The sequence below is a fragment of the Lycorma delicatula genome, chromosome 4 (assembly GCF_047948215.1).
Source record: "Lycorma delicatula isolate Av1 chromosome 4, ASM4794821v1, whole genome shotgun sequence".
In the NCBI taxonomy this organism is placed as follows: domain Eukaryota; kingdom Metazoa; phylum Arthropoda; class Insecta; order Hemiptera; family Fulgoridae; genus Lycorma; species Lycorma delicatula.
In genome coordinates, this window is record NC_134458.1 from 186,680,718 (window position 1) to 186,703,135 (window position 22,418).

Consider the following 22,418-nt stretch of genomic DNA (forward strand, 5'->3'; position numbering starts at 1 on the left):
GGTTCAACTTAGGTGGCTTTTTTGCATGAAGAAAGAGGAATTTTTTGCAATATATATTTAAACTGGTCTTTGTAAAACTGTAGGTAATATTCTGCTTTCATTTGAGAAAAATTACCTCTATCTCCTGAAGGATTGTGGATAAGATGGGTTCTCCCTGTCTGGAGAGGGCTGAGATCTCCTTTGGATGAAGTTTTCTGCTCATTTCATGTTTTAGTCCCTTTCCCTCAACCTTGATTCTTTTCTCCTCTGGTAGTTTTTTGTGAGATTTTTAAAAATACCTGACCTGTCTGTAGTTCTGTCTGTTTCCTACCTGATAGCAGTATACAAAAGCCCAAACTAACCTGATACTTTTCAAGTAAATTTAAGCATCCTGCTCTGTCAAAAAAGTAAACTACAATGTAAAACTCCTAAAATAATAAAACTAGAATACTGTAATTTTACTATGCTCTCCAAAATTGTCAGTTCATAGAACTGTTGAAAAACCAGATTAATGTAGTTTACATATATTTCCACTGATTAAACTCAACCCAAGTTTTTATCAGCATATTTCAAAGTTAAAAACACATTTAAACTATGAAAAAAAATCAACTTTTGTCAATTAATACTAGATAATAATGTTCAACTTAAGTGACTATTATTTTCTATGAAAATTTCATATATCATAGCAAGTACTGTTTACCCAGAAGAATTCTGCTGTTTCTTATTGTAGCTGTGAGAAACCAAGGTATTTCAAAGTTTAATATTCGTTTACATTTATTATTATAGTCCCAAAATTATATTCCTTGAAATTTTAAATCTTCCACTTCATTTCATGAGCCATTATTAAAGTGTTTTAATAACATAATAGCTAATGGTCAAGTTGATTATCATTAAAATTTTAGCTTTTGGTTAGATACTATTCTTATAACAACTCATATAAAATTAGTAACAAAGAAATGCATAAAAATCAGTAATAAAAAAGTGACAAAAACATTTACCACGAAGCTTTTGATCAGATAATGATAGCGCTGCTTCACGCAAATAATATATTTCTTCATCAGATAATTCACATCTGACCTTCTTTATGAGAACAGATGATGTGTATTGTACACCTTTTCTGGTACTGCAGAATATCTATAAAAAAAATCAATATGAAGAACAAAAATAAATATTATAACAAAGTTTTTAAATTTAAATTAATGCAATTTAAAAATGTTGATATTTCAGTCACACCATAAATTCAAGGGTCTTGAATTGAAAGAGTAAGATGATAAACTGCACCTTTAAAACTTAATGGTTCCACAACACCTTGAAATTGTCAGAGAATAATACTCTCAAAGTTAAAAAATGTGAATTAAGGGAAAATACCAAAGGCAAAAGGCATATTCAGTGAAGCATATATCATTGAAGTTAGTGAATTTAGTTATTCAACAATTTCAGTGGATAATGACCTTACCAGCTGATGTCCTTAAAATACCAAAAAAAAAAAAACATTTACAAGATGTAACAATTTTATCCTTACTGATAATTTTTTTATGATAGTCAATTGAATTGAAATTTTAAGTTGTTACTTTAATAATGATAATTTTTAGAAAAATAAGCAATGAAATGTCTGGTTCTGTGTGGGACCAGTCAAAATGTCCATTCCTTGAAAGTATCTGCAGTTCTTAATGGACCTCAAAAAAAATTGAGGTCTTCTACATTTGGTAATGTAGAAGTATTAACTTTGATCTTCATCACATAAATTCTTTAAAATTTGTTTCTCTAAACTAAAAAACACAAATAATTGTGCTGGAAACTGGGTTCATCTTTTTTTTAATATTTTAATTCCTTTACTCCTATGATTTATGGAAATGTGACTTTTATTCTGAGCAGTATACAGAGATCATTTTACTGTCCCAGAGATAACAAAATGAACTGCCCCTGGCATTTGCCTGGATAGATCAAGGGACACGATAATATCTTGATTTCAGCAGTATCACAAAAGCCACTATTATAAAATAAAAAAAACAGATGTTAAATTAAATTCCATATTTATTACTTAAAATATACACAAAATAATGAAAATATATGAATATATTAATTATAAAAAAAATATCAAATAATTCACAATTCAGAAAACATTAATTATATTATTTCAGCACACATTTATGTCACTTTGAACAAGATACAGAAAATACAAACATTTTATTTTTTTTAAATTCATAGACAGAGTAATAATGCTCCTATAAATAAAAATGTTTTAACTGTATTATTAATAAATTGGTAGGAACAGTTTTTAAATGGTTCAACAATTTATTAAAAATAGCAATAGAAACATAACAAGGTCCTTTCTTATAAGCCAATATTGTGTTGAGTTATACATAAACAGTTCTGTTGTCTGATTGAGGAAATCATTATTTTTTAAGAATAAGTGACTAGTCTTTTTAGCACATTAATTTGTCTATTTATAAAAATAGATATAAGTATAAGTTAACATTTTTAATTTTCTACTTATGGACTATATGATTCATTATGGGTGCCAAACACTGATAAAATTCAAGAATGATTAATGATAGTTAATTAATAGTTCCTATTAACAAAACTCTTCTTTTTCATCTTTGTCAATATTTTTGTTTTTCTGTCTATTTTTTCGAGTTAAGAAAAATCGATGTCAATGTGTAAATGTTATGTCATTAACAAACAAATGATGTTTTTTAGCACGCAGTAGGCTGAAGAACTTGATATTATTTAACTATTATGATGTTACCACATATATGCCTAATTTAATATCGACAGGTGAGCGCACGGTAGCAACGATGTGAGCAATGCGCTGATACAAGCATCACTCCTACCGTGCAGTTCTCCCACCATATTAGCACTGCAGCCCCATCACTCTCAGGCTCCAATAAAAGAGCGTGCCCAAGAGCTAGAATTGGAAGAAGTTATGCCATCAACGACACACTGCACACTGGACAATACTTATATTCCATCCACGGACGAATCCCACGGAGCGTCGTAATGAGGAGGTGAAAAAAATGCTGAGAATAGATCTTGAGCAGGATGTCGAACACTTAACATGTGATAAGAGTGTGCCACGAATGCTGTTCGCATTAAGAAATTGGACTAACTGGTCATTCAGAGTCAGTTAAAGAGACTCGAGGACTGGCAGCACCCAAAAGCAAAGGAACCACCTCAACTATTGAGGAAAGAGAGGAGAAGGCAGCAGCACACCAGAAGGTCTACTGTAAAAAAACGTTCACCGGCAATAGAGAAGAGCAACCAACATTCAAGGTGGACGACCCAGTGTTTGTCAGACAGCACACTGGCCCTGCTCGCGATGGTCGGTATGCAGGATTCAAGGCTCCATGGGAAGGCCCATAACATTGTCCTCCAATAAACTGGGTAAGTTTATGAAATTGACCAGAAAGGCATCCAACTAAAGGTACATATCTCTCCAGGCTGAAACCTGCACACCACTGTGCCTGACAGCTCAACTACAGCAAGATCCATCAGATCTGGATCCGTATGCGGCTGCCTAGATGGGGAGGAGTTGTTATCCCATAAATGCCTAATTTAATATCGGCGGGCGAACACAGTAGCAACAATGTGAGAAATGTGCTGATACACATCCATCGCACAGATGACCGTGCAGTTCTCCCACCATAGCGGCGCTGCAGCCCCACTACTCTTAGGCTCCAATAAAAGTGTGCATGAATGTAAATTTTCAATTCATCATCGACTACCACCTGGAGAAGACATAGAAGAAGAAGAATAAGATGGAAGAAGACAGAAGTACCCTGGCCACCTTAATGTGGGACCTCCTGGCAGATGACATCAGCCCCGTTGGAGCAGTAGGCCTGGCCAGCTCACTGAGGGAGCCACTGGATGCGGACACTATCTTGGCACTCCAGTTCCAGAGTGCTGGGCTTTAATCACCCTGGTTGGTGGACTCAGCAGCAGGAGCTAGCCCAGTGTGGAATTGCTTGGGGAGAACCGCCTCAGCCAAACTGATGAAGGAGACCCGACACCGCGGGGCTCTAAGGGCCACCACTGCCGAGCTGTAGTGGAGACCCAACTGCCACTAAGGGGAAAGCTTGGTCGGACTTCAATGGACGAGCCGCAACTCCCTGACTTTGCCAGAGACCAGCTTCCAGACCCAACAAATCTTCTCAGAGCTAATGCAAAAAACAGCCCTTTTCAGGGTCACCACAAGGTTATGAATTATGAGCCATCTAAGTCATTCGACGACAACAGCCCTTTTCAGGGCCACCATAAGGTTAGTAATTGCCATGTGTTGTTGAAGCCAATTTGTGACAATGAAAAAAAAATGACATTGAAACTTTGAAAATTTCAAACTTTGCCTGTACTTGTACTTCACATAAATCGCCGATTTATTTATTTTTTAAGGCAAAAAGAGTCAATTATTACAATACTTAGCTTGTTAACTGGGCTCCAGAACTGAACAATTCTCAAACTTGAAAAAAATATTTCAAGAAAAGCAGATGAACCCTAAAACTTAGACCAAAGGAGGTTCTTTCTGGAAAATGTTTCATCTCAAGAAAGTCTCACCTGGCCCCATTCAACTAAATACTACCATTTACTATTAGATTAAATTATATTCGCTGCATACGAGTTCAGCCATAATGTTACTAAACTCATTATCATTTTGTGTTACCTTGAAGATAAGGATTCTACCTTAGGATTTGTGTAACTCGTTTAAGAACTAGTCTCCAGACAGTCCCAAAAGAAAACAAAAATCTACATTTAAACATAACCTGAACTAAATATACTTTAAACTACATTTAAATTTAAAAAAAAAACACATATATAATGTAGAGAAAAAATCTAAAATTAACTAGCCCAGTTTTGGGATTAATATTTCAGAACTGAAATATTTATAGTAATTGTGTCATTACATATAATAAACAGATAAATATTCATACTATCATAAATGCAAAATACAAATATTCAATAATAAATAACAGTATACCAAAAAACATACCAAAGTTGGTTTTCCTTCTGAATATCTAAAAATAACTTTAGGAATTTGATAACTGAGTGACATGTCAAAATAATACGCACTCTTTGATTCATTGTAAGGAAATCCCAAAACAATTTTATTTAATTTTACGGGTCTCATTTCTTCACCAATCCTAAAAACAATATCAGTTTTGCATAAATATACATAAATATATAAAGAAATCTTCATAAGTATTTTTATAATGGCCAAGCTGCTATTTACTTTACAGCTTCAATCGAATGGTTGGAGGTTATAGACATTACTACCTTTTCAGGTTTTTGCATTCCTAGCAATAACTATACAGTTGCTGTACCATCTATAGCTATAAGAAAAACTGTAGTGATTAGTCAAATTATTAGTTCAAGGAAGGGTGTAAATATTGATACTTCATAACTTCCTCTAATTATTTAACCCACAGAATATTTTGGAAGGATGTATGTATGTCCTTCCACACATACATATATAGTATTTTGAAAAACCTCAACACTGCTACACATTAAAACTTGAAGATTTGCAATCATTCTTAAAAAGATTTTTACCTTTCTTCATTCCTTTTAAGGTCAAATTCTGAAAAATCTAGAAATTGGATTTTAGATATTCACATGAAGATTACACACACCAAAAATAAAGTTGATATCTTCATTTGTTACAGAGAAATTTAAAAAAAAATAGTAAATTCCATTTTAACCCTTTAAACTTGGAATTTCAAAAAAATAGTTCCTTAGTGTGCACTTACACCATAAGGAAGAATGTGTATACAGATTTTCATCAATTTATCATCAGTAGTTTTTGCTGGGTGTTGATTATGAATCACTCAAGACATGTTGATTTGCATATATATATATATATATATATATATATATATATATATATGGATGGATGTTTTCCAGTTGTTGCAGTTAATTATTACCACCACCATAAACATACCAGATTAATACCAAGCTCAAGTTAAACTTACCAATTTACATGAGTACTTTTCAAATTTATTAAATTCATTGACAAATCAACTGTTATTTTATTTAACTGAAATACTATCTCAAGTAACACTTTACTTAGAAAATATTTAAATAGCAGATGATGAATCATAGACTTGAAAAATACTTATCAATTAACAATACTAAGTAATAATTAAACAGTGCAAAATAAGCGCAATGTTTTCTTTGAAAAAGAATAAAACTTATAAACAACTGTTTGTCATTTATGTAATCTCATTCAAAAGCACAGATTTAACTTAATAATATCTAAATCAATGAAATCTCAGACTGCCTACAACACCTCTTGCATAGCACAGATTGCCTACCTTATGCAATTTTATATGTAACACACCTCCTTTTCCTTTTAAACATAAATGGATATCTATAAGGTAAAAATCCAACACAAGAAAGATAAAGGTAGCATAAAATGTAAACTAATAAAATGAAATGAATTCTACAGTATCTTTTATTTTTAAAAGTACTACTTATAAACTGTTGAAGATCATGTCTTGACAGTATGAATTTGAACTACTAATATGCACATAAATTATTACAGGATCAGTTGCAAAATATTAGTCTTTATAATATTTACAAATGTTAAATTTAATGATTTTGAAGAAAATTTATTGTTTTGCAAATATTCTACTTAATGCATAGGTGAACCTATTTCACAACACAAGTTTATGATGGATGGATCTTAAGCACATAACCAAATCAAAGTTACGTCACTTGTTTTCAGGTAGATAATTAACCATCGATTTAAGATATATTAAGTTTTTTAAATATCCAAATTAGATTAGAATTAATTACATGGTAATTTTGTATATATGATCCCAGCATGTTGTATAATTCTGGTAATCCGATACATTTATTTTCATGCATGTTTACTTACTTCCATTAAAGATGCTAATATCTTTAATTCATATAATTTAAAGCTGTTACAAATTATTCAGTACTTGTCTGTGCTGTATTTCCTTTTCTCTAAGAGCTTCATTTTCAGAAAAATTTCAATGTGATATACATTGGATATGGTCACTGACAGAAAAAAAAATTATCAATTTAATTTTTAATTATGTTGATAGAAGTGTTAATTTATGCGAATAATGAGTAAAATTAAAAATGTCAAGATGAAAACCTGTTATTTTCTAATTTTAGTATATATGTTCTTGATACATGTAATATATAAATTTATGCCGATTGCGTATTTCAAATTTGAAAATAAAGTAAATGTTATTTTGTTGTGCTCAATGATTTTGCAATACTTTACTTTGGAAAAATGTTAATCAAATTTTTATAAAAAATGAGATTAAGTGCTTTAACAGTGTGAAATGAATGAAAGAAAAACTTAACAGTGTTATGCAGGAATAAAGAGTTTATAAATTACATAACATCCAAAATGATCATAAATTTAAGGGGAGGTTAAGGTCAGTTAAGGTGAGGTAGAGTTAGAAAACCAAAGAGATCAATCATAGAAGATGTTAAAAGAAGGGAAGAGAAACTGCTCATGATTTATCACTGAATCAATATTAGGAAAATATATCAAAGAGATTGGGATCTCATATGGTTCATAGGAAACTATTTTCACCAACACTTTTAAAATGAGAAACATAGTAGCAAATATTGTATAATCAGGAAATTACTGAGGAAATTATAAATTAAGTTATAAATGACTGTTACTCTAAAATACAGTATCCAGTGATGAATCATATGCTGATAGCAACACCAAAATAAAGAACCAAATTAGGATAATCGTAGGCTCAATCAAATACTTTTTGTGACTGTATTCTTTATTATGTAATGTGTTTCAAGGATTTTAGTCAAAAATAATACCCCAACTACATTTATCAGACTTTAAATTGTGTTAATTATTCTTCTCGTCCCAAGAATAAAAAACAAATACTATGAAAAAACATTTTGTGACCATTGAAAACATTAAACAAAACCCAAAAGATCATTAAAAAACACTGAAAAATGATGGTATCACTAGCTGCAACCTAGTTCATCTCAATGATTGAAGTATTATATTCATATTATTCAACAATAACTAGTGCCTTGGCACATAAAGGCCAATACAGGATTAACATTAGTTCAATGACCAGTTATTAAAAAAAAAAATTAGAATCAAACACTGACATTTCATAACGTGCAGGAACTTCATTTCCAAGCCATTGGGCAACATCAAGAATATTTGGTATAGTTGCAGAAACAGCAATAAACCGTAAAGCAGAAGCAGTCCTTGATGACAAAGTAATATTTTGCACAGTTTTCATACGAGAGACAACTGCTTCTAATGTTGGACCACGTCTATCCTCATTTAATAAATGTACCTAAAATAAATAACAAAAGGCAAAAAAAATCAAATAAAGTTGTCAAAAGTTCTAAAAAAGCATTTCATAATCTGAATTTAGACAATTTGCCTACTCTAAAATTAATACAAATTACGCGTATATGAGTTTATTCACAACACATTGTTAATATTATTTGGTAATAAGGTAAATAAGGTATATAATGGTAATGGTTAACTGGTAATAATGGCATTGATTAGTTAATAAACAAAGCCATAAACAAGATGTTGAATAACAGATATGAAAACATGTTGAATAGGGTTAAGTGTTATTAATCGTAATGGTTGAAGCTAACCCTAACTTCCCCACCAGACAATCCTAAAAATGACATTGCCAGTTCCAAGAATAGTGAGCATCCTATACTAGAAAGTGAAAAATGAAATGATTTGGTAATTAGTCATATTGTCAGTACCCAAGACTACTGAAAGCAGCTGATATTCAGAAATATGAAATCTGTTTCCACTGATACTGACTGTAGAGTGAATGCGATTACTCTTAGAGAAAGACATTCTGACTATTTCCATTTGTACCTCAAATATTTTACATGCCGTATTGGCATAAAAAAGACAGGACTTAGCAACTAATTTTATACACCCTTGTTATGGAAAATAATCCTATATACACAGTATTTCCACTCAGTAGGGAGAAAGTTTTGCTAGTATAAAAGCAGAATTTTGTACTATTTTTTTAGAATTTTATAATACCCTAGTTTTCAAGGCTTAGCACAAATGCAGAAGATATTTGGGGTAATTGCTCTAGAAATTTTCTGTCAAAGTTTGACATCGAGGCATTTTGTTCTTTTCATCTACACTGTCCGATTGAATAACAATAAACAGGCAAGAGAGAAAAAGAAAAACTTAGCACAAATATAAAATCAGCAAAATTTTTTCCCAGTACTGAGAATACCACTGCCATAACAGTAATGACATAAGCATGTCATTACTGTTAAATTATAATAATAATTTCAGGGAAAATTTGGGTTTTAGCAAAAATGATAAACATTTTTTTCCTTATCTACTGTTGTACTTATTATAATTACAAGATGTAGTTGTACATTGGGATCATCCTAACAGGTCTTGCAAGATTCTTAGTGAAAATACTAAACCAGTTTCACTTATTTTTAGCAAGATAATTTTTCTCAATTCTGACTCAGAGATTTCACAAAGTATAACCAAAACTCAGCCGTGTACAAAATAATTCTAATTCTCAAAATGGAGTATAAGTTGCTAATACTGAGTTACAGTAAGTTAAATAAGAATTAAACACTTGCATTCTCATATAAACTAACTGCATGTAGATCAAATCTATATTAATTAATGCATTGAATATAGAATCTGCAAACAGCCTACACATTGTCAGAAAAAGCACACTTTTTACAGTTAAACCAGCTGTTGGGTAAATTACAAAAAATTAAACATAACTCGTTTGTCAAAAAGTATTGGACTTTAATTTATCACACAAAATAAACTGAATATAGGCTAACAATAATAAAATCTGCAGTTTAACAAAGCCTGGAAACAAAAGAACTTAAATCACCTTTTTTCATAATCATATACTTATAAATATAACATCAATAAATATAGTATAACTGAAAAACTGTTGCATTATTGACATATTCTGTAATAATAAAAAAAAAAATTAGCAATGAACAAATGCCATTAACTTAGAAAAATAAACTACAATAATTCTTATCATTTGCGCTGGCCTTTTCTGATTTATGAACATCTTCATACTTATCAATAAATAAAAAAAACTTGCATTTCTAGTTTGTTATAGAAAAAAAAAGGCCACGATAATACATTCCAATATAAAAAAGAAAGTTAATTACAATATAATCAATTACATCTAAATTTCATGCAGTTAATATTATTCTACATGTTTTATTAACTTGCATTTGTGTGTATATATATATATATATATATATAAAATTATAATGTTTCATTATTATTATTAATAATGTTAGTGCACTGATTCTATCACTACATTTTTCTCAAGTAAGATATATAAAAAAACAAAATTAATACAGTTCTTAATGAAATCTATAAAATTGAGAAGATTGACAAAGCTTTGAAACTGATTTAGATTATTTAAAAACTAAATCTGAATATATAAAACATAATATTAAATACACAATATGTAATGATATGGAACTTAATTTTAGATGAAGACAGTATATTATTTTCTTATGAAATGTTTTTGACGCATTACATAAATGTTCATTAAAAATACCCATTTTCCATGTATTTTTGTGATAAATTATGCTTCAAAATAGAAGTAGCATCGGTAATTTTGAAAACCAAGAAACTTTGTAGATCTAGTCCCAGTTGCATGTGTACTTAATACTTCAAACAAGAACTGAATGGAGCATCTGCATCGGCAATGGTCGTTTATTCATTAATCTTAAGTAAAAATTCATTATGTTTAGTATAAATGCAGGTGAATAAGATTCACCTGCATAGGTTTTAGGTTTTAATTAAACTAACGTTTATATAAAGAACGTTTAGTATAACACATGATACAATAAGCTTGTACTGAACTGAATAGTTTAATAGTTAAAAGTGGACAGATTTTCCTAATGCCTACCGTTGCCAAAACAACTGCCCTTAGCAACGATAAACATATGTGTATTTGTTGGAAGTATAAATTGTGTTAGAAATGCAACATACCGCCCACCTATAAAACATCAGTTTTTAACATGAACAAATACAAACATTAAAACATAATAAAACAGAAAATTGAACAATGAAATTAATACAAAAATGCCCAAATGTTTAGCATTTGATATTTTCGTATTGAATGTGTTGGATTAAATCTACTTTACGCATTGGCGTAAACATTAGCAGTACAATTATAGTTGTTAATAAAAAATTTAAAACAACAAAGTATATAAAATTAAATATGTTTTTTACTTCATAAATATTAAATACCTCATCAATTAAAAATAATTTGATGAGTTGTACTACAGCTGTGTGATCTTTCCAACGACGTGTCATAGAATCCCATTTCTCAGGTGTTGTAAGAATTAAGTGGTAATTTTGTATTGTATGTAAAGTCAACAGATCAAAATCACCAGTAACTTCAAGGCAATTTATGCCTAGCGAACCAAATTTTGTTTGCCAGTCATTATATCTCTCTGCACAAAGTGCCTTCACTGGTGCCACTAAATATAACATAATTGAATTAATTTTTAAAGAAATTTGTTAGATTATATCCAAATAATAAAAATATAATTACTTTACCTGTAATATAACGTTATCATAAACTTAAAACTAAGAGAAATCATCTGAAACATAGAAATCATCTCTTAGAGATGATATCATTTCTTAGAAATAATATCATCTTGATGTCAATGGTTATAGTACATAGATAAGAGGAAATAACGTGATAAAAATAAGGGCAATTAGATTGTTAACAGTAAGCGAGAATATGATAAAAAGATTCTGAAATTCAGAAGCATTGTTGCCGATTTTCATACTTCAGAACAAACAGCAATTGAAGACACCAGAAGTGCTCCACCAAAGCAAAAAGTAAAAAGCAAACTTTTTTTTACATAATAAAGTTTCAGTCATTTAAACATTATTAAATTATGATCCCGTATACCATTACAAATTGACATCACAGGCTTTGCAAATAACTCACAGAAATTATTAATTCACAAAGTAGAAGTAATAATTGCATATACAACATAACTGTAAAATATTTTATATAATTAAAATGAGCATTCAATCATGATTATTAAAGCAACAAATTAAATAGACTTTGTTTATATGTTACTGGCAATCACCTTGTTAAATGCCATTTATATATATATATATATTTAACATTACATTTGATTTACCTGTAATGGTGAGATCACTAAAAAACTAAGAATGCAGTAACTGCTAGCAGTTGACATTTACTAATTACTAACCCACATTTAACCAATCAAATATTCCTAAAATATTTTCAGCTACAATTGACTATTAATTGGTCACTGGTCAATCCTGGTCAATCCTTAAACATCACTTTCTTAGAATGTTTAAAATAAATTTTTAACATTCATTAAAGATCTATTTATTTTTTTTTTTATGGTGGATAATTATCAATCAAATTCTACATAACAATCGGTAAATATGTAACAAATCACCATGGATGGTTGTAATGATGACTGAAAATTTTTTGAAATAAGTTTTTTAAAAACATTTTATTTAATAATTTGGTTTGGTTTCTCACTAAATCTCAGTAAATACCAGATTTATTACACATCAACCAACACTTTTTTTAATGTATATTACACATTTATTTGGTAATTCAATTCTCAATTCAGATTGAATGGAATACTTCAAAAAAATCTATCCATGACAAGCCTTTCATAACAGATAGGCCTTTCATGACCAATTCTGCATACAAGCGAATTCCATTTATTATATAAACATATCATTAAAAGGGATTCTTACTGCAAAAAAAAATGGAGATTATAAAAAAATTCCTTCATGAAAATTGTTAAATTAAAAAATACAGGTATAATAAAAAAAGTTTGACAAAACACTGTCACAGATGAACTATGAATCAAATTAATTGAGCACAAATTAGATAAACTAATAGGAGCAGCAAATCTAGCCATCCGAGCAAATAAATAACTACTTCCATTTCAGCATTATATTTAGTGTGACTCTCGCAATTAGGGCATAAACAAAGTAGCAAGGTAAGTGATTTTGTTTTTTTTTGTAATCTTATCTAGATAACAAATGTATGAAATAACAGCAAAACAAATATGCATTGATACCAAATAAAAAAATAGGTACAATAAAATTTTAGAAGACATAAGTGGAAATTACTTGAGTACATATTACTGGTATACATTAGACAAAAATGCTGAAAACTCAGGTTTATAAAGATATATATATTTTAGTGTTACTTGAATAAACTGATTGGCAAATTTTTATATAAACTGATCATTTATTCAGAAGTATAATAAGGTCCTTTCTTGTCCACCAAATTATTATAATGATTTATAAAAAAGGTTTTAGCAAAGTGCTAAATAATAATAACTACACATGGAAATTAGATTATTTTATTCCAGGTTTACTCTAAAAAATCATCAAAATATCAATCTTAATTAATTATATTGATTAATCTTAATTAATCTAATTGAATAAGACAGTTTAATTTACTAATAAAGGTCAGAGGTACATATTTACAAGCACCAAAGAATGATATACCTTGAGAAGTACTTTTGAATTCCTCCAGAAATAAAATACACAAATGCCACAAACCAATTTATAAGCAGAATTAATTTACATAATTGAGTAATAACTTAATTTTTCACTTAACACAACTTTTTTCACATAAGTTGTCTGCTATATCAGTCATGCTGTTTTTTAGTGTAGGTCTGAATATTTCTTTTGTATTCTAGCTTTAAACAACTTGGCAACTAGCACACATAAATGCATATTAGCCATCAATTTCTGTTATCAATATCAAACTATGTTACTAGTATTTCCATGCCTAACATTATATTTTTTAAATGTTATCTTATCTGTATATAAGAATTTTCTGGTGACAAAGCAATAAAGAAATGAGGAAATTATTTTTACAATTTTCCATAAAAATGACAAAATTTTATCAGCAGAATTAAGTTATTACAGATAAGAATCAAGATGCAGCTATTTTCTTATAAAAATAGTAACATGTACAGTAATAATATTTTAATCACAAATTGAGTATAATATAAACTTTAATTAAAAAACGGAATGAAGAAATAGATCTCAACAATTCTAAATCATTTAAAATTATTAATTCCATTGTATGAACACACAAAAATTAAAAGACAATCACAATAGTAAGCCAATACTCAGTTTAACAAAATGACTAAGCAGAAAAATATTCATGTACAGTTATCTAATAATAAAATTCATAAACTGTAATCTGAAAACTAAACTAAATTACTTACTGTAAACAACTTTAAAATCTTGATATTGCTCAATTTCAATCTGCTGCAGGAGACGAATGATAGCCAATTCAAAAAGCACTGTTTTACCAGAACCAGTGGGAGCAGATACAACCAATGGTTCATCTAAAATAAAATTTAAAAAATAGTATTATCTTTAATAAATAATTAAGTATGTACTGAAAACAATGGAAAATGATGACATATACAGACCTGTCACCAATAGATGATATATTTGTCATAAAATAACTCATTTATGTACATATAATGAATATATATGTATATTCAAATATATATTTATAATGAAAATCATAATTGATATATTTGAGTTTGAACAATATGTTATGAATAGGTGATATAATCAATTAACATCGGATTAAAGCAGCAGAATAACTACTTAACACCAATTAACACAATGAATGCGGAACAAGCACCATTTGTACAGCCACAAGAAAGTAACTATGATTACTGCTTTATGAACCTCATATGCTATCTCTCTCTCTCTCTCTCTCTCTCTCTATATATATATATATATATATATATATATATATATATATATATATGTACATCATAGCCATTAGAAAAACTGGGGAATTTTTCTAAAAAAAGAAATATTGCATTATATACTACTACTTCTATTCAATAGGAAGTCTGAGACACTAAAATCTTAATGTATCTCAGAGAAAATGAGCTGAAGAGTTTGAATTTTGATGAATTTGATGCTTTGTATGACTTGACTCCATATTAAAAAAAGAAACCATATTTCAAATTTAATTTTAATTAAAGAAACTGGTTGTTAAAAAAAAATACATACATGGTGTGGCTATTAAACAACGAGACTAATGCTGTTACAGAATAACTGCACATGCGTCAAATTCATACGACCGACAGCTGCGTAGCGTGAAGCCTTCTCTTTCGATTGTTGCCACTAAGTTTCTGTAGACATATTAGTCTGGCCATGGCCTTCATTTGGATAAGATCTGTTTTTTTTATTTTGCCAAAAAAATAATAATTGTTTTATTAGAGGAAAGAATTGTCGTTAAATTTCATACAAAACTTGGAAAAACCACTGTCGAAACTTATCTTTTATTAAAAAAAGTATATGTGGTAATGAATGTTTATCATGTGCACGGGTTTTTGAATGGTTTAAGCATTTCCAAGATGGCCGAGAAGATGCTGAAGATGATGTTTGCCTGGGTCTTATATTTTTTTTTAATATTCATGGGATTGTGTACCTTCACTGGGTTCCTGAAGATCAAGCTATTAATCAACATTGCTTCCTTGAGGTCCTTGCTCAACTCATGAAAAAATAAGAAAAAACAACCCGAATAGTGGAAGAACAAGTCTTGGGTTCTTCATCAGGACAATGCACCGGCTCACACTGCAAATGTCTGTCAAGATATTTCTAGCCAAGTATAACATCCCAGTGTTAGACCATCCACCTTATTCACCTGACCTGGCACCATGTGACTTTTATCTGTTTCCCAAGGTCAAATCTGCATTAAAAGGAACAAGATTTCAGACTATTGAAGCTGTGAAAGTAAAAGCAGTGAAAGATCACACAGAAGAAGACTTCCAGCACTGCCCCAATATGGAAAATTCACATGGAATGTTGTAGGGATAGAGAAGGGGTGTATATTGAAGGGGATAATAACTAAATATGTATAAATTTATAATAAAATATTTTACAGCATTAGTCTTGTTATTTAATAGCCACACCTCGCATAGTACAATTCCTGGTAAAGTCTTTCATCTACAATTTCATCTTACTCGACTGACCTCCACAATAGTGTGGCAACATCTCTACCTTTAAATCACTAATTTCTGGATTCTAATAACAATTGGCTCAACACTTTTCACTTAATAAAAATTCATTCATCATTAAAGAAAGAGAATGAGAGCAGCTATAACTGAATACCAGCCTGCAGTTATCAAAGTGAATAAACGAATAAAAAAGTGTATAAATATGTCCACGATTATAATTTTAAGAATGTTGAATTCAAAATGTGATTAAAAAAAATAAATTAGACACTTTTCTAACCACTAATAAAGAAGCTGAAAAACAGCAGTTAAAGTTTAGATGCTTTATAAGTGAAATAATATGCTCTCATAACATAAATAATATTCAAAGCATAAAGAAAAAATTACCAATGCTAAGATTCTGTGATAAAAATATACGTAACCAGTATAGATAAAAAATATGTAAACAAAAAATTAACAAACCTGTATCAAGAAGTATATCCAAAACCTTTGACTGGATAGCATTGAAATATGGATAAGCAGCAAAAACATTTCGATACTTATCAGCTAAACATGAAAGTCAAGGAGCAGTGATTTACCACAGTAGATTAAAATATTAGATAAATTGCTGAATGACTATATAATAAACCATGTAAAATTAATTAAATAAAATAAGATTTGTCAAAAAATTCTTTATGTAAAAAATTTGTGGATATATTGGCATCATTACACAAATGATATGTTCTTTAGCAAAAGATATAGAATTATAAATAAATATAAGGCATATTATATAACCTAAGATACAAACCAGCACATAAAAAAAAAACATAGGGTATATTTCTCTATTTAAGTTGGCAACACTGATAAAAATATGTGGACATTAACCATTTTTTGTTTCTAGATATAAATGCTGTTATTTTATTATTTCTAGATAGAAATAATAAAATTATGAATTGTATTATTTAAAACCCAATGGTTTTATTAATAATTTCTGCAACTTTAGGGGGTATTTTATTGTTGAAGAATGCAGTGTTGTTCAGTATTTGTTAGTAGAATGCATATTACCAGTATACATAATCTATACTATCAATATATAGTAGTAATTTTTGTATGATAGGAAAATTGTTTAAAAGGCTAAGACATGTTTACATAAGGGTAGAATGTTTCAAAGAAGATCTTCAATATAAAAATTGATTATCCAGAAGATCAGCTAAAGTTGTGGGGACATTGCATTTACAAAATGACACAGCATTAAAAGTAAATATCTGCTTAAGAAATAATTAATGCCTAGTACATAGGTGACTGCATAAACTTTATAATTAGAAATCTAAATTAATGGAAAAACATGAAAGTTGAGATGTAATTTGAGAGATGTAAATATTACATCTAATATGATGTAATATGTTAAGATGCTAAATTGTAATATGAGAGATGTAGTATGTTTACAATGCTTAACAATGTTTTTATATTAAGAATAAACACTCGAAAACAGTAAAATCACTACCATGAGATGAATTTCACATTATATAAACGATAATGGTAGTAAATAAAATATAAAAATAATAAAATTACATACTTATAGATATATACAGAGCACAAACATACACCTACAAACATTTTTTTTAGGCATCAAGATAAAGATTATCAGCCAATAAATGTTTATATTTTTAACTAGTGATCCCTAGTGAATATCTTATTAAAATATACCTTTAGACATAGAAATCTCACCCTCAGCTCAAATACCTTTATTTTCTCAAATGTTCAAGGTATAGTGAAAATAACTGATAGAGAAGAGATAATACAGTAAAGACATTCTTAGGTATAACTTAGAATAACTTCTAGCCAGAAATTAAAAAAAAAAAACAATAATTAATATAAAATGTATTAACACCATAAAGTAACAGCCAGTTATATAATCAACAAACATTTGGCACATCAATTATTTTATAAAATAGCATAATGCCACACATCCTTACATACACATTTACATAGGTACAAACCACAAAGTGATGTAAATATTCATGCAAATGTAAATTAAGATACAATCCTGGCAAATTTTCCACAAATAAAATATACCTTCATCTCCTGCTGAAACCTTAAAATATATCAAACAGAATAATATAATCATAAATATTTTTATTAATTAACATAAAACATTATCCTACATTTATAATTTATCTGCTTTTAAAAATATCTTTAAGAGAATTCAATAAATAACACAAACGTTTTACCCAGTTTTGTTTTTGTATGAAATTAAAAACTATTTATAAATAAACTTAAGACATAACTGTTTCTAAGGCTAAATAAAAGGGTGTAAAACTACAAAAATAGAACAAATAATTAACTATATGAAAAACATCTTCATACTTTTTAACAAAATAATTTATTAGAACACTATTTGTCACAAACTAGAAAGCATGCATTCAAATTTACACCAGCTTGAGGAAACAATTTAAAGTAAAGTTTAAAAGACAAAAATAAAATAATTTATCATGATTTACAAATTAAATATGCAAAAGTTTTTTTTTTTTAATTAAAAATTCAAGTTTCCTTTAGTATATTTCTACTTAATAGTAGGTTTTCTTTTTAATACATCAGTTTATTTAATTTTAAGGGTACATAAATTAAATTTCCTTTAAAATAAAATAATTGACCAAAGAAATTAAAATTAATTTTTACCATTGTAAATAATCTGAAATGTTTTGATTATTTGTTTTAAAAATCATACAAAGTGGGATTTCTTAGAACATAAAAAAGATTAAAGCTAACATTAAAACTAAATAAATATAAGAACCACAATCAAAAATGAGATATTTCGTAAAAAAAGATTCTGCAATATAAAGGATACGAATATCAGACACAGGTCGTAAACTCAGATTATCAAATAGGTGAAAATCACTTCTCTTATCTTCATTATCAATCATCTTTGATCTTATTAATGTAGTGTTTCAACATTAGAGATTATGTTTCTAACAAACAAAATAAACATTTTGCAAAAATCTTTTGTCATTTTAATAATCTTAGTTAGTATACATGGAATTAATGGTACTAATATGGGCATGTAAACTAAATATTTTACATTAAAATTGGCTAATTAGTAAAATAATGTAATCTGGAAAAACAGTGAATCTGAATCAATGTTTTTCCTAATCAAAGAAATAACAATAACACAGAATTTGATTTCAATAAATAATTTAAAGCAGTCTTGTTTATTTATGAACTTCCAAATTATTATTATTCAAAAATTTTAATATTTAACATAATTTGTTAAGATTTTTAATTTTTAAACTTTTTAATCTGGAAATTAGGATTCGAATAATACACAATAACCTACATAAATTAGTGACAATCAAACTTAGCATTGCTTTCATAACAGATCTTATTCATAACTAATAAAAAAGTAATCTTAAACAAATTTCTACAAATTACTTTTACTGTTTAAAATAAACTGAACATGATTACAAAAAAAAATGTTTTGTCCTTCAGCGTCAACCTTGAAAATTACAAAAATGGTTATTTTTATGAAAAAATATGACTATGTGCTTTGTACCTTGTACTTTTTTTTACTAAAGTTCTGTAAAAAAAATCGATAATGGTAATTTTTACACAACTTTTCAGTAGACGAAATTATTCCGTCGTGATACAAAACTTCTAAAGAAATAAAAAAAAACATTATTTCCATTTTTTACTAATATTACACTATTTAAAGAAAGGTACCTTCAGTTAACCTCGAGAAAACAACTTTTTTCCAGTGATAAAAGACAAAAAAGAATGAAGCAGAACAATTACCCAAATGCAATAAAAATGGATCTCAGTATCTCATCCACCACAGCACACAAGTTTGTGGAACACAATTCCAATAATGAAGGCAAAACAAAAACACCGACTAATTCGACACAACACTCAAAATTCACGGTAGTTCTGCAGTAAAGCCAACCATACGTCAAAAGAGATTCTAAAGCATTGCTGCCAAGCCACTAATGGTGTGTATTAGAATAAAATAAAGTATTTATTATTTCCTGTTAAATATATCTCTTTACGGCCTGAATTTTAATTTCCGGTCCTTCTAGTATTTTAATTATTATAATTAAGCTCATAACTTATTATTTATGCTGAGGTCGAATTTTAAACATGTTTACTTTAAACATGTTTTGCACTTCTCATAAAACATTGCTTGGTAAAGAATAAACACCAATATAATTTTTAGTGTAAAATTGCAAAATTATTACTTTACTGGAAGAATGCAATATTACTTTATTATTTATTTGTTTCTGTACGTTATGTACGGTAGAAAATTTGCTAAGTAAATGTGAGATGAAATGAAGCATAAAAATAATATGAGAGGAGATTTCCTGATGCTCTCCTTTAAAAACTTACCAGTATTTAACTATGAAGAAGTATTGAATTAAATCTTAAGATTGATTAATGAGAGATTACTTTAAGCTTAATTCATATAATTACTTATATACTCTTCTTCAACGATTGTACGGTGTGTGGTGTGAGCGTGAATCTTAACAAAATTACTCTTATGACCTCTCGTTTTATGGCAAAATCGTTCGTAGTAAGATTTAATTGTTTATTACGGAGGTGGTGTTAGAAAATGATTTAACAGTTCATAAAAAAACTGTTGCAATCGTATTTCGTGTTTTGCAGTTAAAATAAATCTCATATTACAAGCAAAATTCATAAAGTTATTTTGAATAATTTTGTAATGTCCCCTTACAAACATTCTATGATAAGCCATTAACTGAGCATCTTAGACTACCTAACCTTTGTACAAAATATTTGATAGCATTTCGCTCTTCAATAGATTTCACATCCAAGTTCAAATAGATTTTAAAAGATACATTGTTAGCTTTTTCGAAAATGGCGAAGAAACTTTTGTACCAGAAAAACATGGAGATAGATTCTGGCAGATGTTTGCCATTTGAGTTGTGTTTGGTTCAATAGCGATTATCTAATATTACTTAATATTTTACTGTATTACATTATGGAAAAGTAAATTATTAATTAATACTGGTAGGCACGTTCTTAGAAGAAGAAACAAAGATGATAATTTACTGATTTTAAAAGGTATTTTCAAAGTTCCACTTTGATTTTCCAACTTTTAAGCCATGCAGAGAGTTCCTTTAAGTGATGCTGAAGTGTTAATGTAATTCCAACAGGCAAATTGAACCTTTAACAAATGGTTTTTATTAATATACAGAGTGTTTCTAAAATGGTGGGCTGGCTATACTTTTTCGGATTCTACTTGTAAAACTAAACAAAAAATATGTTTAGGAAAAATGGTAGTTTCTTCTTCGTTCTCCCCCTGACCGCCATTTTATTATTTTTATATAAAAATTTATATCTCAAGTTCGCATAGACGAATCACATTAATATTTGGTAAGCGTCTTGGTAATAAAGTTTTAAAATTAGCAAATAATCAGGACTTAAATACCGTTCCTTAAATACCAGAGATATCGGCAGTGTAAATGTTATACTGGAAGTAATAAAACTAATACTCCTGTGATTAAACTGGCGAACTCCTGCATAAAACAAAATATAGAAGTATGCAATGGTTTCTCATACAGTAAAATATTAATGTAAGAAAGTAATTAGAAGGATAATAATTGTCAGCTTGTAAAGGCTGTTATTCCATATCAGATCATAATTATAGCTTGCAAACATAATAACATCTCTGTTCAATAACATAATATTTTATTCTCTGTTTTCATGAGATTTACATTCAAAATCTGAAGCAATGCAATACATTTTGCTATGCGTTTGTTGCACTGTGGAATTGCACTGTGCCCTGCTCTGAAACCAAATTCATAAGATGTGGTTCATTCATCAATAATTTGATCAATCGATTAGACAAATGTTTTTCAAAAAAATTTGTGCAAGCTTATGAAAGAGAGATTGGTCTGCAAAACCTTTAATTTTGCGGTGTAGTTTCATTTGCTCGGATATTAAGCCGAATCCTGGGGAACATCTGTCCTTTTCTTGAATTATTGATTTTTTTATCTCAGGAAGATCTTTAATTATTGTTAGGACTTCCTTGGGATAATACCAATAAATAAACACAAATTTTAAATAAAATCATAAATACAATAGAATACAATAATAGTGAAGAGATGATGTTGGGATAACATTCAGTGTAATCACTAAGAATGTTACATTCAGTAGATGTAGTCGAAATTTACTACATCAGTAGAGTTCTTTTGTTGTAACAATAGGAAAAATAGTGAAAAATAAAAAATAATAACTTATTTATAAATTCTGTTTTTTATTACTTCTTAGAAATTCAGTATATTGTTCAATTTGAGAAATACAGTTACATTTTTCCGAGTTCTGGTAATGTAGTACATTTGTTTTTTCCATTACAAATTATTATTTTTCTTCAAAATTCTTTTTAAATAATTTTAAACGCATTAATAATGATAATAATGTATATCGCTCCACTACCA

General features: G+C 28.7%; 1 protein-coding gene across 1 annotated transcript in view; it reads right to left on the reverse strand.

Annotated features, from left to right (window-relative positions):
• The window catches only part of LOC142322769 (uncharacterized), a 173,689-nt gene extending 153,795 nt beyond the window's left edge, over nucleotides 1–19,894 (reverse strand). The window contains exons 1-8 of the mRNA XM_075361845.1: nucleotides 19,759–19,894; nucleotides 18,818–18,938; nucleotides 16,453–16,536; nucleotides 14,233–14,355; nucleotides 11,228–11,460; nucleotides 8,089–8,282; nucleotides 4,964–5,114; nucleotides 978–1,113 (exon numbers count right to left, since the gene is read on the reverse strand). Of these exons, the coding sequence (XP_075217960.1) occupies nucleotides 978–1,113; nucleotides 4,964–5,114; nucleotides 8,089–8,282; nucleotides 11,228–11,460; nucleotides 14,233–14,355; nucleotides 16,453–16,536; nucleotides 18,818–18,893 (997 nt within the window). The 5' untranslated portion in view covers nucleotides 18,894–18,938; nucleotides 19,759–19,894. The remainder of the gene's footprint in view (nucleotides 1–977; nucleotides 1,114–4,963; nucleotides 5,115–8,088; nucleotides 8,283–11,227; nucleotides 11,461–14,232; nucleotides 14,356–16,452; nucleotides 16,537–18,817; nucleotides 18,939–19,758) is intronic.
• Nucleotides 19,895–22,418: the final 2,524 nt, after the last annotated feature.